The sequence below is a fragment of the Pyxicephalus adspersus genome, chromosome 2 (genome assembly GCF_032062135.1).
Source record: "Pyxicephalus adspersus chromosome 2, UCB_Pads_2.0, whole genome shotgun sequence".
Classification (NCBI taxonomy): domain Eukaryota; kingdom Metazoa; phylum Chordata; class Amphibia; order Anura; family Pyxicephalidae; genus Pyxicephalus; species Pyxicephalus adspersus.
In genome coordinates, this window is record NC_092859.1 from 62922704 (window position 1) to 62939916 (window position 17213).

General features: G+C 38.2%; 1 protein-coding gene across 4 annotated transcripts in view; it reads left to right on the forward strand.

Moving 5' to 3' along the window:
• RNF14 (ring finger protein 14) overlaps positions 1-15755 on the forward strand; it is a 33627-nt gene extending 17872 nt beyond the window's left edge. For all 4 annotated transcript variants that reach the window (XM_072400889.1, XM_072400887.1, XM_072400890.1 and 1 more), the window contains 4 exons: positions 310-538; positions 3509-3681; positions 5524-5654; positions 12930-15755. In XM_072400889.1, coding sequence (XP_072256990.1) covers positions 310-538; positions 3509-3681; positions 5524-5654; positions 12930-12981 — 585 coding nt within the window. In that variant the 3' untranslated portion in view covers positions 12982-15755. The remainder of the gene's footprint in view (positions 1-309; positions 539-3508; positions 3682-5523; positions 5655-12929) is intronic.
• The last annotated feature ends 1458 nt before the right edge of the window (positions 15756-17213 follow it).

Genomic DNA, 17213 nt, shown 5'->3' on the forward strand with positions numbered 1-17213 from the left:
ATGAGATCTCATCAAAATAAACAAATGTCCCCAATTGGACACTTGTTTCATTACTTATTGCCCTGATAGCAGCCCAAAATGTTGGGTCCCCTAACCTTCTCTTGTAATACCAATGAGCACTAGAACTAATAAATGGGGTGAATCTCCCCAGAGGGTCATAGCAATAAACATTTGACAGTCTAATCTTTCCCTACTTTTTCCAAAACTAAAATTTCAACAGAATATATAATACTTTCCACAGAAAATGTAAGAGTATGTAAACTGTTGATATTTATGCTCTGTAATTATGTACATTTGTGTACTTTGCAGGTAAAGGAACTTGTAGGAGAACAATTGTTTAGCCGCTATGATCATCTCCTCTTGAAGTCTAGCTTGGATCTGATGACTGATGTTGTTTATTGTCCTCGGCCCAGCTGTCAGACCCCTGTAATGCAAGAGCCAGGGTGCACCATGGGTATTTGCACAAGTTGTCGGCATGCGTTTTGTACCCTTTGTAGAATGACCTACCATGGAGTCTCTCCATGCAAAGTAACAGCGGGTAGGTCTATGTTGGTTGTTAAAAAAAAAAAAAAAAAAAAAAAAAAAAACAGGATGTGTTTATGGCATCTATTTCTATAATATATTTTCCTATTATTTTCTACTACCCTGTTTAAAGCATGACTCTAGAATAGGCTTAAGGCTTGTTCTTTCCTGTGATTTTTTTCAAAAGTGTCCTAGGCTGGGTTCACACTGTGTTGTGGTAGTGTGGACATTAGTGCACTGCCATGTACTCTGAAATCTTGTGTTAATGCACTGTAACAATGTTGACCACGCCTCAATACTCCAGACATCAGTGAATTTATTTCTAACAGAAGACAGAAAAATAATGGTGACGAGTGTACATTATTGTGTCTTCAAGAAAGGGAAGCTCCAGACTTTATTTTTAAATGGTTGATCTGGTTTTTAAATTTTTTGCTTCTAGCTAGGCAAAATTAGCATTTTACTACACTAAACTTTGCATTTCATAATGATTCTACCATTTTGAAGCATGTTCAGTAGTAGCAGATGGGTAGATATGTGGTTGGATTTAAATAATCGATATGCATTAGCAACAGGCAAGAATGTCCAATGGATACCTCACCATTTCCACAGTCAAAGGAAATAAATCTTATACTGGTGGATTAGGAGTGAATGTTTTAAATAGTGACGTCCATTTGAGAGATCTTTTGAGAGAGGTGCAAGCTAGACAGGTCCTCATTGCACCATTAAACAGGAGTCCAACACCATATACTTGATTCATTTTCGCTGTAGTGGCCTCTTCAGAGGGATTACATTATTGCAGAATTGATCACATTTTCTTTGTCACTTAATAGTGACAATATAGTGAATAACATACATAGTGTTAATGCCTTTTTCATCAAGCATACACTGTTAGCAATGGAAAGATTTTAACGAGTTCTGTTGTTTGTACCTACACTGTAGCATGAAATGTGCTATAATTCTTCAGTTGTGCTCTACTGTGATAAATAAAATAAAACTTACTGTAAAGTAAGTGAAAGTAGATTATATGTCGGGCCAGTGTTCCTAAACTGCATACTATACTGTGAAGAAAGCCTTCAATTAAATGTATAGTTTTTTTTTTCTTTACTTTCTTTTCCTCTTCTAAATCAGCAGAATTTACTCCTACTCTAACTACTATAGTTTCTCTTTAATGTAGATGATTATACATTCATACATACTGTACACATAACAGTCACTTTGTTAGGTATCAACTATCTAATAAGCCAGTCACATTGCAGCAATTCAATGTAAACATTTGTGGACATTGTCGACCTGCTAAAAATCAAATCAAGCAATAAAAGGTGATTTAGGTGACTTTGCATGGTTGTTACTGCCAGGTGGGCAGGTACAAATATTTTAGAAACTGCTGATCTGCTGGGATTTTCATGCATAACCATCTCTAAGGTTTACAAAGAAAATACAGAAAAAGAGAAATTATTCAGTGAGAGGCAGTTACCCAGGCCAAAAATGCCTTGTTAATGCTAGACTGGTTCCAGCTAATAGTTATCAGTACAGATACTCCTTACTTAACAATCAGTTTTAGTTCCTACGATCTCATAGGAAATGAGGAACACCGTAAAACGGCCAGTCTGCAGCGTGTGTCAGTGTAAAGATCAGTATGGAGAAAGGTACAGAGAATGGAGCCCAAAAGATTGAAGAAGAGAAGCCTACACAGTTCTTGTACAGTGTATTTGACGGAGAGCCAGTTATAATTGTGAGCTTTCAGTAAGCAGGTAAGTTGTTAAGTGAGGAATACCTGTAATAAAAATAACCACTTGTTATAACAGAGGTATGCAGAAGATCATCTCTGAATTCACCATACATCAAACCTTGAAGCAGCCTACAGCAGACCACACCAGGTGCCATTCCTGTCAGCTAAGATCAGACACTTAATGCTACAGTTCACACAGACTCGCCAAATTGTATAAAAGCAATTTGGAAAAAAACATTTCCTGAGGAATGTTTCCTGCACCTTGGTAAATCTATGCCACAAAAAAATGTAGAATTCTAAAGGCAAAAGGGGGTCCAACACTGTACTCGCATGGTGTGTTTATGAAAGTAGAGGTAGTAAACTAATCTAAACTAAAGGTAGTAAAAATTTCTAAACTCATCTTTTCTAATTCTAATAGAATTATTAACTTGCCTCCTAACCTAACCCACATTTTGTTTTAGCAGCCTACTATCTGGCAACTTCCTGATTCAGGTAGCCCAATTGCTTAGAAGCCTGTGGTATGCATAAATAATTGGCATTTTGTGACAGCAGATTATGGGGTTCCAGTAAAAGGCAAAAGGTCCAGCTTTGGAGCCTCAGGCAGTACTTACACACTTACTCCTGAAGTTCGGTTTCCAATGTTTAAATGATGGGCTTTGAAAAAGCAAATTATTCCCAAAGCATTTTATGAAATTTGTTTTCTTGCTGTAAAATGCTTTAAGAACCCATGGGGCTGCATATTCTTTTTTTTTTTAATTAGTTTTTTTTCAGGAAAATCAAGTATATGTTAACCTAGTCACTGAAATTGTATATAAGCTTTAACATTTATATAATGTAATTTTAAAGATAATTTTCAATCTTTTTGATTTACATACTAAATACTTGCCATGAAGGTCACTGTGCACACAAACACATGCAGCAATGGTGCACTGTTGTCAACATCAGAAAATCCACCCAGCCATGCAGGCATCACTGGAGTGCACAGATGTAGACAGGAAGTTGGTGTAAAGATGGAGAATGAATACAGCAACACTTAGGCTATGTGAACACATCAGATGATTATCACCTGAGGTGAATGGTTGTGCTGATATGTGTACGGCGGTCACCTGATGTCATTCCTCAATCTGCCATGGAGCATTGATAAAGGCCTGGAGAAAAGCACAGCAGGATGCCGCTTGCTCATCCTCCCCTCTTCCTCTTAAACACTACCTAATTCGTTTTTTTTTTTTTTTTTTCATTTTTTTCATTTTTTTTTAGAGAAACTACTTAAATTGCGTGATGAATATATGATTGCCGATGAGAATGGTAAGAAATTTTTGGAAAAAAGATATGGGAAGCGAGTCCTCCAGAAAGCTGTGGAAGAACTGGGTAGTATGGAGTGGCTGGAGCAAAACTCTAAGCCCTGTCCTCGTTGTGGAACCTACATTCAGGCAAGTAGCCTCAGTCTTACAAAGCCATACCAGACTGGCTAAGGCATACATCCTTTTTTTTTTTTCTAGACCCATTCTCTTTTCTGTTCCTAATATGTTTCACTATATCCCCCTTAAGCTGATTCCTGAATGGAAGCTGCACTATTTTAATCCCTTAAGTAGACAAGCATTTAGAAGTATTTCACTAAAAATGTAAATTCCTTGTCCTTTTATCTTGGTTCAAACTACAAGGAAAACTATTTAGCCAATAGGTGACTTGTCTGGAAATATGCCATATACATATTTTATACAGTACATACAGTTTTCTTTTAAACCACTGAGGAATGCTGAAGGAAAAGGTTGGCTACATGCAGCCCACAAAACCCCTGTTTGAAATGCCTGATTCACATTAAGCCCATCTGTGTAACATGTATATTCAGTGGCTAGTATATTACATTGATTTCAGTCTCTTCTTTAGGGAAAACATGTTGATAGAGTGGTATAACTATAAGAGTGTAAATTATACCGTGTATTAGTAGAGCATGCTGAGCCTACTGCACTTACTGAGATTGAGAACCTATTACAGCCAGGCCATGAAAATCCTTTTTAGTATTGTCAGTTCTTTGCGTGGCTGTATTCTTGATCTTTGGTTACATAATAAAGTTCAGCTTTCTAAAGATTGTTGGCTTAAGTGTAAACTGTTTTTTTGAATGGTATTGAATCTGAGAGATGTAACCATTAAGAGATGCTATGTATAGGAGACACAGGCAGAGACTGGAGGCACGAATGACATGGGTCACCGAAGGCAGAGGGAAACTCAGGAGAAACAGGAAGATGCTGGGGACACTGGAACAGAAAGACACGAACTGCACAAGGAAACAGGCAGGGAAACAGCAGACTGGATAACAAGGGGTTAAAACAAGAGGTGGCAGGGAAACGGTCAATCAGGCAGCAGCTTAGCAGGAAACAGTTAAGCAGAGCTAGGCGGCTCAGAACTAGTCTAAAGGATACCTTGCTTGAACACTGAGCAATATGTCTGAGCCAGCTAAACAGCCAGGGACCATAAAGAAGCTATCTCCTGATTGGCCGTTGGGAGGGACGATGTAGATTAAATGTGGACGATCAGGGGCACCTGGATTCATAACTGCCCGCAGGTACAGGAGAGAGGAGCTGGCACTTTAGAGAGGAGGATGTATGTGTGACAGAATCTTGGTTTATTTGCAGGTCACACCACCTAATGGTGCTGTGCCTTCATGTAAAGTGTATACCAAATCTTGCAATCCATGACCTTATTAGAGTTTGATACAGTTCACATGTTGCCCAACAATAATGCACACTCATATAAACATAAATATTTGAAAAATTTTCTTGTTTTATATCAGAGACACATCATTTAATGGCATTGTGTCCCCATTGGATGGATGTCCTCAAAATGGACAGACTCTTTACATAAGGACACAGCACCATCTACAAATGGCCAACAATAATGCACAAAAGATCATTAATGCAAGTGACCCATCATTCCCAACTCAAAAGTACAACATACTTCAACCCGTAAACAAGGAGGTGGGGAATCACTAAGCCCATGTGATTTTGTGCCTAGGTTTATTCTTGGGTTTTTACTGTGTTTTTGTTTTCCCCCAGTTAAAAGTAGGTACATATGCATATGCATTTATAATCCGGTATGTTCTGCAAATGTACTGTATTTTACCATTCAATTTTATGCTTTGCTTGAATGGGCATGTGTGACTGTCTATCTTTGGCTCTTTTTGAAAGGAGCAACATAGTAAATAGGTAATGTTGTTAGTTGGTGTTTTCGTTTTAGAAGACAAATATTAAAATGTTTTTTTTTTTTTCCTACAGAAAATAGATGGGTGCAACAAAATGACCTGCACTGGGTGCAATCAGTACTTCTGCTGGCTATGTATGAACATGTTGTCTAGAGCAAATCCATACCATCATTTTAACGACCCTTCTTCAGAATGTTTTAATAGGTATGTATATGTCTTTGAGTTTAAATTGCTTGAAATTGTAGTCTCACATTTACACATATTGTTATCTGAACACCAGGTCTAAGGAGAAACTGAACTCCTGAAGCTGCTTTAGAGAGCAAAAGGTTAAATGCTTGTTTAAATGTGCAAAAATGTCCCTGAGCAGGTAGTCAAAAAACACAGACCATTTCAAACTTTGAATGTCAAAAATATGCACTAAGTATCTCTATGGTATGTTTTTCAGCATGTTTCGACTTCATCAGATGGAAACAATGCAACAATAACTTAAAAAAGAAAACATACAATGTTTTGAAACAACAATGAGAAAATAAATGTATAGAAAATGCCTAGGACAGTGTTAAAAATGGTAGAGGAACTTAAAATGCCCAAAGGATTATCGCAAACAAAATGACTAGATGTCCCTTGATTGCAGGTCCTTAATCTCTATAGCATAGTTATCCCCCACCCGTTTTTGGGGGGCGGGCCGCCCACCTGCTGTGATTATTTCGCCCGGGACATTTTCAGCAGCTCTGAACGGACACTGGAGAGACTGCTCTGCTCGCTCCTTTCTCCGCTGATATGATTTGATAGCTGGGCAGAGTGAGAAGAGCTCAGCACAGCTATGAAGAGATCAGGACACAGGCTGTCCCTCCCCCTCTCATAGCTTTGCCGAGAGTTTTGAAAAAAAAAAAAAGTAACATCGTGCAAACAATGTCTCCGCCTAGTGGGCGTATGTAATGATGTCATCAGAGCAGTGTGTGTAAATGCAGCATGACACATTTCTCAGCCTTGCAGCTCTCTGTGTATAAACTTTCATATCCCCTAAACTGTATGTCATAATGACTTGAAATTTTCAGAGTGCACAAGGAACACTTATAGTTAGCACCATTGACAACTTTAGCACCCCAGCTTTTACAAATTTCATGATATGGGGATCAGAATTGTAAAATCTTGTAAAAATACAACATTGGGGTTGCAGTATTAAAACCAAGTGCGTCTTGGAGTCCTAAATCATAAATGCAAATTGGGGATCCCCGGGACCACTTACATAGAAAGAAGCATTGGGGAAGGGCCCCTAAAGTTACATAGTTACATAGTAGGTTAGGTTGAAAAAAGACAACCTCTAGGGGGGACAACCAAAAGTTCAACCTCTAGGGAAATAAACATATCCCAGATTTAACCTCCTGAGCGTTACACTGAGGTCTAGATTTCTGTACCAAAAGTGATCCATTGTTTTTCATGAAATTTTTTTTTTAAATTGTAGACCTGTAACTTACAGAAATATGTCCGAACAGGGGTTCTAGTAGATATTATGAATATAAAAAATGTTTGAAACACACAATCATTTAAAAAAAAAAATTACTTTTAATAAAATTTAAGGAAAAACACAAAAATCAGCTTAAACATGACTACATAAACAAAGCTTGAAGCCATGGCAGGGGTCAGGCAGGCGGTGATGTCCAGGTCCAGGCAGAGATGTCAGAGTCCAAGCAGAGGTCAAAGCAGGCGGAGATGTCAGAGTCCAGGCAGAGGTCAGGGCAGGCGGCAGGCAGAGATGTCGGAGTCCAGGCAGAGGTCAAAGCAGGCAGCAAATGGTCAAAATTAGGCGAAGATCAGCAAAGGTAAGATAAGACACAGTGTTACACACTAGCCATCCAGGGAATAAGTGGCAATTTTTAAAACTTTGATTCTGTATTTATTGGGGTTTGTTTTGAATTATTTTGTATTTGATTGGATACGGGAGTTTGTATCCAATCCAATACAAAATAAGAATTTGAATTTCCAAGTTAATTACTTTTATTTTATTTATTTTTTTATTTTTTTGTATTGGATTGGATACAGGAGTTTGTATTCAATCCAATATAAAATGAGAGTTTGAATTTACCAGTTATGTACTTTGTATTAATTTTATATTATTTTGTATTGGATTGGATACGCAAGTTTGTATCCAATTAAATACAAAATATAAATTTGAATTTCCAGGTTATTTACTTTTTTATTTTTTTTATTTTTTGTATTGGATTGGATACGGGAGTTTGTATTCAATCCAATACAAAATGACAGTTTGAATTTACCAATTACACACTTTGTATTTATTTGAATTATTTTGTATTGGATTCAATACAGGAGTTTGTATTGAATCCAATACAAAATGAATGGATGAGTTTCAATTTGAATTTCCCGCACATGCGCCGACGTCATCACGTACGCAGGGAGGAGCCGTCCGTTTTTTTTTTTCTCCGCCGGACGGCTTCTCGTTTCAGAAGGCACCCGGCGCTGGAACGAGAAGGACGTCGGACGATCAGCGGGACCAGGTAAGAAGCCGACCGGCATCTTGTGTCCCGCCGGCCGGGCGGCGGAACACAAGATGCCGGCCGGCGGAACACAAGATGCCAGCTGGCATCTTACCGGTCCCGCTGGCACCCGACGCTGGAGAGGGAGATCGACGGACGACGCTGGAATACGAAAACGACGCTGGATGAGCACAAGGGGACCAGGTAAGTAAGGATGGGAAAAATTTCGGGGTTAACCATCCTTGCAATTTTTTTGTGCCCGAACGAAGGTCGGGCTTAACGGCAAGGTGGTAAAACCCTATAAGACCATATAAGTTGATCCAGAGGAAGACAAAAAAAAAAACCCTGGTACAACTTGCTTCAACAGGGGAAAAAAATTTCTTCCTGATTCCATGAGGCAATCGGATGTTTTCTGGATCAACAATCACTGTTATTTTTACTTTAAAGCCTTAATACCCAGTTATATTCTGTGCTTCTAGAACATCTAGCTTTTCATTAAAGCAATCTATAGTAGTTGCTGAAACTACTTCCTGAGGGAGTCGATTCCACATTTTCACAGTAAAGAATCCCTTCCTTATCCGGAGCTTAAACTTCTTTTCCTACAAACGCAAAGAGTGCCCTCTTGTTCTTTGTAATGATCTCAAAGTGAATGATGGGGAAGAGAGTTCTCTATATGGACCATTTATATATTTACACAGGGTGATCATATTCCCCCTTAAACGTCTCTTCTCAAGGGAGAATAGATTCAGTTCAGCTATTCTCTCCTCATAGTTTAGCTCCTCCATTCCTTTTATTAATTTAGTTCCCTTTCTCTGTACTCTCTCTAATTCCACAATGTCCTTTTTGTGAACTGTTGCCCAAAACTGGACTGCATATTCCAGATGTGGTCTGACCAATACTTTGGACAGGGGTAGGATTATGTCTCCATCTCTGCAGTCTAATCCTCTTTTAATACAAGAAAGTACTTTGCTAGCTTTAGATATTGCAGCTTGGCATTGCATGCTGTTATCAAGTCTATGATCTACCAGAACCCCCAGATCCTTTTCCATTTCCTACTCCCCCAAATGTATTCCCCCTAGACAGTATGAAGCATGCATGTTGTTAGCTCCTAAGTGTATAATTTTACATTTAGCTATAATAAATGTCATTTGCCACTTGGCTGCCCAATCAAACAGTACATTTAGGTCTGCTTGTAGATTATAGACATCCTGTATGGACTTAATTCCATTACATAGTTTGGTGTCATCTGCAAACACAGAAATGGTACTTTTAATCCCAAACTCTATCATTTATGAAGACGTTAAACAGTAAAGGTCCCAACACTGAACCCTGGGGTAACCTTAGACCATTCAGAGAATGAATCATTAATTAAAGTTATACTTATCTATCACAAATTTATAACTGTCATACTATGTTACCCCGTCTGCTTCTCTTCTTTGAACCCTAATTTCCCTGGAATGTAGGTGTGGGGGTGGGGTGGGGACAATTTTCGATAACCCCCCCACACTAAAATTTCGTTACTATGGCAAACACACTGCCCTGTTACACATTACTGCCCACTTCTAACACTGGAAACCCAATTTCTCAGGAATGGGGAGGTGTAGGAAACTTAAAATGTGTGGGAAACATCTGTGGATAACACCTCCCAAAGTTTTATCACAATGGCATATTTTGATCAAAAAAAAACTCTGCCCATCAAAACGAAATTTAGGTACTGGTAGGGTAAGTCATGTGTAACAGGGCAGCTTGTTTTGATGGGCAGACATTATGTATTGATGCCATTGAGATGAAAGTTTGGGGGGTGTTAGCCACCAGTGTCCCCCACTTGCCCCTTCAATTCTGTTTACCTGCACCTCTCTGTTCCAGAGAAATTGGGTTTCATTGTAGGGAAGCAGACAGTTTGATGGGCAGGGGTTTTTATGTTCTAATGATGCCATGCTAATGAAATTTTAGGGATTTATACATCTGTTCCCCACTTGCATCTACATTTTCAGTTTCCTGCACCTCCCCATTCCAGATAAATTGGGATTCAAAGAACAGAAGCAGAAAGGTCAGCATAGTATTACAGTTATAGTTTGGTGAAAGGTAGGTAAAATATTTAGGGGGGCCACCCCAATGCCATGTAAGTGGCCCCAGGGGTCCTTATTTTGCATTTTCCATTTTGGGCTCCTAGGTGCACTTTCTTACAAAACATCAACCAAAATCTTCCAATTTCCACAAGTTTTTAAACTCGTGATCCCCATATTTTGAAATTCTTGAAATTAAAAAAAGAAATGTTGGGTATTAGTAGCTATGAGAGTCCCCTGTGTACCGTAAAAATTTAGGTAATTACAACCAACAATTTAGGAAATCTAAAGAATTGAACACAATGAGTTGTTAGGCTGCAGAATCTGACAAGCAGACTTTACATACACAGCGATTATACTGCGGGTGGATAAATTTCACAAGACCTTTTTGTCCTACCCTGTCTGTTGTCTGTCCTACCCCTATCTTGGATCACATGCATGATGCTTTTTGTGTTACCTAGGTATGGCGATAGGAGGTGACATCTGAAGTTAGGCTGAATTCACATTGGCAGTAAGGTTGCATTTGCTGCGTTTACCCCTCATGTTCTCTCGCCAGGAACCAATGGTGCTTGAAAAACTGCTAGGCCTGAAAAGGCCAGCACTTACCGCCTGTTACCAATCCCAGGTGCCCAGCAGTTATCACTGGTTACGAATCCCAGGTGCCCAGCAGTTGCCAAGAAGTAGTCACTCAGGAGGGGCATTTTTTTTACTGCCAAAGTGAACTAAGCCTAATTTGTTAAGCCATGTTGTTCACAATATTACACTACTACAAAGTATTACACTATTAAAACTTATGATTGGAACTCTAGGGAGTTGGATTAAAATACACAGCACTGGACTGTTAGGGTATAATACAAAAAAATGGAAAAAAGTGTACATTCTAACAAGCCAGGCATTAGAAAGTTAGAACAAAGTATAGGGAGCAGGTAGAACACTGACACAATAGCAGGGGTTACTGGATACCTATGGCATAAATACCTAGGAGCTCCAAATTTGCTGTGTCTTGCCCCTCCCACTTTTTTTTTTACCACCCGGCTACAGTTTCCCCCCACCCGGCTGAAAAAAATTTCTGGGGAGAACACTGCATAGGGAAGGAAAACAATACCACCAATATACCACCAGCTATAAAATGGAATGATATCCCAATAAGTTCCAAAATGTAAGACAGGTTCCATAGTGCTAAATAATGATAATCCCTAGCATGATAATCCTATTTTAGCATGATAATCCTATCTGCCTCAAGTGTGTTGTTAACCCTTCATATGGACACAGGTACCATGGTGCTATATAATGGTGGTTCTCAGAATAGTAATTCTATTTGTCATTCCCCCTTTATAAGGAGACCAAAAGCAACAATCGCTAAAGCGAGAGCAGCACACGCCACTTATTTTTGATATAAATACCTGAATACAGCATGTAAAAACTTGATGGCGTAAGACACTGTATTCAGGTATTTATACTTGAATTTTCCTCTACCTTGTTTGCCATTTTATACATAGTCCTGGGCATTTTCTAAAATTTATATATTTTCTTATTGTTGGTTTAAATTATTGTATGTTCTTTGCATATTGCATTGTTTCCTTGTCTTTGTTGCATTGTTTCTATCCGATGAAGCGGAAATTTGTAACAAAACACGCTATGAAGATAAAATAATTCACATTTCTGATATTTGAAGTGTTCTGTGGTTTTTTTTTTTTTTTTTTGAGTCCTTGCTCTGGGACATTTTAATTCTTTATGTTGTAAACTAGTAGTATATAGTATAGTATAGTAGATCCTTTGATAGTAAATTGTAACAAAATAACTATTGATGAAGCATCCCAAAAGGAGCTCCAGAATTTTGTCAGTTGAGAAGAATGTGTGACAAAAGTTAGTTTGAGTAAAAAGTAATGCTTGAACTGACAAACCATGGAGATGGAGTCATGGCATGGCTTTTTTTTCAACACTGATGGTGAACAACATGGACCGTAGGGCACTCTTCAGTACAGGGGCCAAAACCAATTAACTTTTGGTTATGGCATCAGCTTATTTGCATTGGTCACAGTTGATATATGTCTAATAAGTGAATGAAAATTGTAAGAGGACATGTGAGGTGGGGATATTACCAATATGTGAATTTCTCATTAGAACAAAATAGTAGCAGTCCTTTGAAAAATGGGGGGGGGGAGGGTGATGGGTAAACAGGGGCCTAACTCTGTTCCTTTAAAATTATGTACACACACTACATGATTGTGGCCTGAAACAACAAGTTGTTATCGTCTCGGGCAAAAATGTAGCATATGTACAACTGTTCCCTGCCATCACTGATGCACGACCGAGCAGGAATAATTGCTGTACTTTCCTATGGATGAGAGCAGAACAGGATGCCGCTTGGTTGTTGCCCCTTCCCTCTTTTTTGAACAGAACAATGCTGTGTGTACAGCGCTCATTTATTCACCTGTAACTGGAAACAATCACAAAAGATTCCAGCTACAGAAATCTGACACTTGTACAGGGCTTCAGAGTCTGTTTCCACCCCAAGTCTTTATCCACCACTTCACAAACTTCTTTCTCCTCTTAACATTTAACCACCTGAGCGTTACACTGAGGTCTAGATTTCTGTACCAAAAGTGATCCACTGTTTTTCATGAATTTTTTTGGACGGAGGACGACGCTGGAATACGAAAACGACGCTGGATGAGCACAGCGGGACCAGGTAAGTATGGATGCGACAAAAATACGAGGTTAACCATCCTAGCCTTTTTTTTTTGCCCGTATGAAGGTCGGGCTTAACGGCTAGGTGGTTAACTTGGTAATGTACTATCTGGGTTGGTGTAATATCTTTGCAGAATAATATTTTCTTACGCTGCATTTTAAACCTACTTAGGACAAAGCCTGCTCAAATGGAAATTGATAATTGTACTGTGTATATTTATTTTCAGCCTGTTTCTTGGCGTTGTCGTGGAACAGGATTTTTTCGAAGATGAAGATTGATGTGAATGAAAAAGGAAAATCTAGATATTCTACTAATTTTGTCTTTATTTGCACATACATAAATGTAGCTCTTATATCGTATTTTCACATAGGTTAAATGTTTCTTTACTAATTAAGGCCAAATAGTCTTAGGGCTAACTAAAGGGAAAAAAACTGGGATAATCTAATCAATGTAGAGGTGAACCATTGTCCTAAAAATAAGCACCTGTGATTTTTTTTTTTTAGATTTTAGTTCTTATTGGCATAATGTACAATGGATGCCTTAACCCATAGTTGACAATCAGATATTTTAAAAGTGCTACTAAACCTAATAACATAAATGTATTGTATTGAGACTTACCAGTCCTCAGATGAGTTCTTAGATTTTATTTTTTCAAAAACAATTTCATATAATTTGCATATAAAATACTTTAAACTTGCCAGAAATGCAGTATCCTTGTCATTATTGTGAGCTGCGCTGAAGACGTTACCTTTCTTTTGTAAACTAAATGAACAATTGCGGGTGTATTTTTAGCCTAGACTGTGGGTGCAAGCATTGCACACTCCATAACGCAAAATGTACAGTAGAGGAACAACTGCCTAGGGACCTGAAGTGTGTTATTTACAGCAGGGGTCCCCAACTCCTGGTCCGCCATCTGACAGGTGGGCCACGGGTCTAGCTGGTGCACCCCCCAGCAGGGTCAGGTGAAAGACCATGTCTCCCATACTGATCACAGGCTCAGGGCAGTGGGCGGGTTGTGTCTCTGGGGTCAGTTCTCTTTTGAGTGAAACACAGCTCCCCGCGATTGCGCGGTCCGGCGTCTGTGAAATTAGTGGCCCATAAGCAATAAAAGGTTGGGGACCACTGATTTTCAGGACTACCAGATGGCAATAAAGGTAAAAAAAACAATTTTAGCAACCACATCTGAGGACTGGAAAGCTTAAATATATCACGTTATTTAATTTCCTGCTGATTGTGAAGGGTTCCAACCCAACAATTTTCCGTGTCCATTGTTATTAAAGAATTGTGTAAAAGTTAATTTTGTTTTACCTATATAGACAAGAAGAAAATTTATGAAACACTACACCTCATCATTATAAATTCTGAATATAAATCCTGTGTTGACAACCTCAAACAATCAGGCTTTCAATTTTTTATTTCTTCTAGCTTATAGGGCAATACATTTTTTCTTTCAGAAGTTTCCAAAAACAGAGTAAAACAAAATATATACATACAATCCTACTGTGAAGCTAGAACACTGATATTAGACTGAATTTGCCTTTGGCTGTCAAGTGCCTTTTTGCCTTTTATAAAACCTATTTATTTACACGGACCTGGCTTTGTCATACTGGTACAGCTCATTTTATAGTTTTTCTTCTTAGGCCATCTTGTTCCAGCTCTGCTGTTTACTATTTATAGAACTAAAACATATCAGTACAAATCATCCTGCTTTTACCTTAGTACTGCATTTGGGATGGAAAGCATGTAATTTTGTCAGTAAAAAGCCCAATGTGGGGATTGTCGTATTGTTTAACAGCAGATAAATTGGTAATACCAGCATATCCAACATTTTCCAAAGGTGGGTTCTAACAGTGCCAGGAAAAAAAAAATAGCTCCTAACTAAACTCATGCAACAGGAGGAAGAATTCAGTAGACAGTGTGGTGACTACAATGTAGGATAAAAAAAGTCATGTAGAAAATGGCTGCCATAAGGTCTTCCCTCTGCAGACACAGATGTTAGCGGAGGGCTTTATAATTGACCTGTGGTCAAGTAATGATCATTTAGGTATTAACATATTCCTAACAATCGGAAGATAATCTTTAAAACAAGCCTGAAATTACCTTTGTAAAATATGCTTTTACTGACCTCTGGCATTTCAAGCATTGTAAATAAAAGTGAAACTGAATTTTGTGGTTCTCTCAGCAGTTCAAGTCCCCCCGCTGAGAAACCTAGTAGAACATGTCTTTAGTGCTTTCACTTTAATGTTTGAGCTTTGCCACATAGGAACATTCACCTAATAATGATTTATCAATGATAAATTGATACACCCACTGTAATACCTACGGTATTCTTTATGCATGCTCCTGTTATTTTAGCTTCAACGTTTTTATTCTTGTTTACAGTTAAAGGAAACCTGTCACAAAGCTGGGCATAAAAATTAGGTTTATGATAGAAACAATCATATTAACTCAGGTAGAATTTCATGCCACAAAATGTAATGCAAAAATCTGTATGTGTACATATGTACACAGTTTAGTTGATAATTAATAAAAACGTTGTTTACTTTGAAAGTTGTACTAAGTTCCCACATTCATAACTTGTTCAGAAAGTTGGTCACATTAAAGGGCCAGCAGGAAATCTTTGAAAATTCTTATTGGCTGGATGAGGCTTCAAAATGCAGAAAAAAGCTACATTTTCCAATTTGCATGTCATTGTTTGCTCACTTACCCAGTTTTGATTCAGGTTTACTCTAAAAGGTCAACATGAGAGTTAGTTTTACTCACAACTTCAGTTGAGCTGCCTATGTATTTATTTTCAGAAACATTATTGAATAATAACTGAATAAAAATTATACACATGGTAAACAAAGCAATGTGTTGATTTTTATTTTCCATAAAACTGCATGTTTTCCTTTTGTAGAAAATCAATGGTTGTTTAAATAATGGAACATTATATTGTGTCACTTTGGCTACAACTGCAGTCAAAATTAAGGGTTAGTTGTCTGGTATAAAGAAATTCAGTTCTATATTTATATGGTTTCTTCATTAGCAAAAAAATAAACCTTTAAACAAACACATTGTTGTGTATTCTTTGTGCTTTTATCTGCATCTAAATAAAAGCATAGCTCTTTGTAGCATTATTTATTTGGAAATGTTTGGCTAAAGCTGGCCACCATGCAGGAGATTTGGGTATATTCTGACAACTAACATCCTATTCAAATTTAGTATGAATATGTGTGTCCGTATTGCCATAAAGCACATGAACATGTCTGCATCTGGTTCCTTAGGAAGCAGTTATCTCAAAATAAGTCACATATGTGACACACAGTGTCAGGGTTATTGTGACCATAATAACTGCATATACTCTGTACAAACATCCTGGGTCATGATTATTAGCAATGACTCCCAGGTAATATGAAGCCTCCTCCCCCACCCCACTTAAAACTGAATGTAACAAGATGGAAGTATTTGTGAAATTACAGGAAGGGTTAAAGAACAACACAAAAAAGTTGCTGCTTATTTAAAAGTTAGTATTTATCTTTTTTGCATGCGTAAAATGGTCCAAAATCGCAAGAGTTCCAACAGCAAGATCACACAACTCACATGACATGCACATTTTCAAGTCCTCTAACTGGGAAGGGTCAAGCAGGGAGAAGCTGCCATCTCTTTACACATATCCAGAAAATGTCAGCGTTATCACTCAATTCTATGATATCTGTAGTTAACAATTATACACTGATCTTAACCAATCACATTGTTACATGATTATTGCTAGCTCATTTTGGCCAAATATCCTTGTTACATTATACTAATAAAAACATGCTTTTATTAGTATGAGATATTTTGTATATTACCAGATGCTTTCTTTCTGGTAGGGCAAAACAACCAAAACTTTCTTCTTAGGTCACTCCCACCCAAACAAGTGTGGGATCAGGACACACGATCACAAGGGCACAGACTACACTTCTTTACACAAATCCATCTATACATCAACAATACATTTATTTATTTTTCCATGTTTTTGTGCTTAACATGCTATAAAGAACTTTTAGGTAGCTCTCTAGTGGTAGCACCAGAAAGCCCAACCATTCCAGTTACACTAAGATATTATGGTGTGTGTGTGTGTGTGTGTGTAAGGGGGGGTAAGAAGTCAGATAGGTATACTTTCATTTTAAATCACCCCAAGCTAAATTAGCATTTAGTCTTTACTTTTGCAGCCTGAGAGGGGTCACATACCATTATTTTTTGCCTAATTAGGGTGAAGATTTAACGTGTATCTTATTGTAGCTATCCAGGCAGCCATCAATTCTGACCTTAGAATGCTGCATAAAGACCACATTAAACTAGACACTGATCCCGCCTGCTTGTCACAGATATTTGGAGCTCCAATATTAGGTCCATTTCTACTGCCCACTCATAGTGACAGGGTTACTTCCTGTAGACTCTTATCCACTACCAGGATGCCCCTTCTGCCTTTACCGTCGTAGAGCCTCCTGGAATACACATCTGCTGTCAGGAATCATGCTCACTG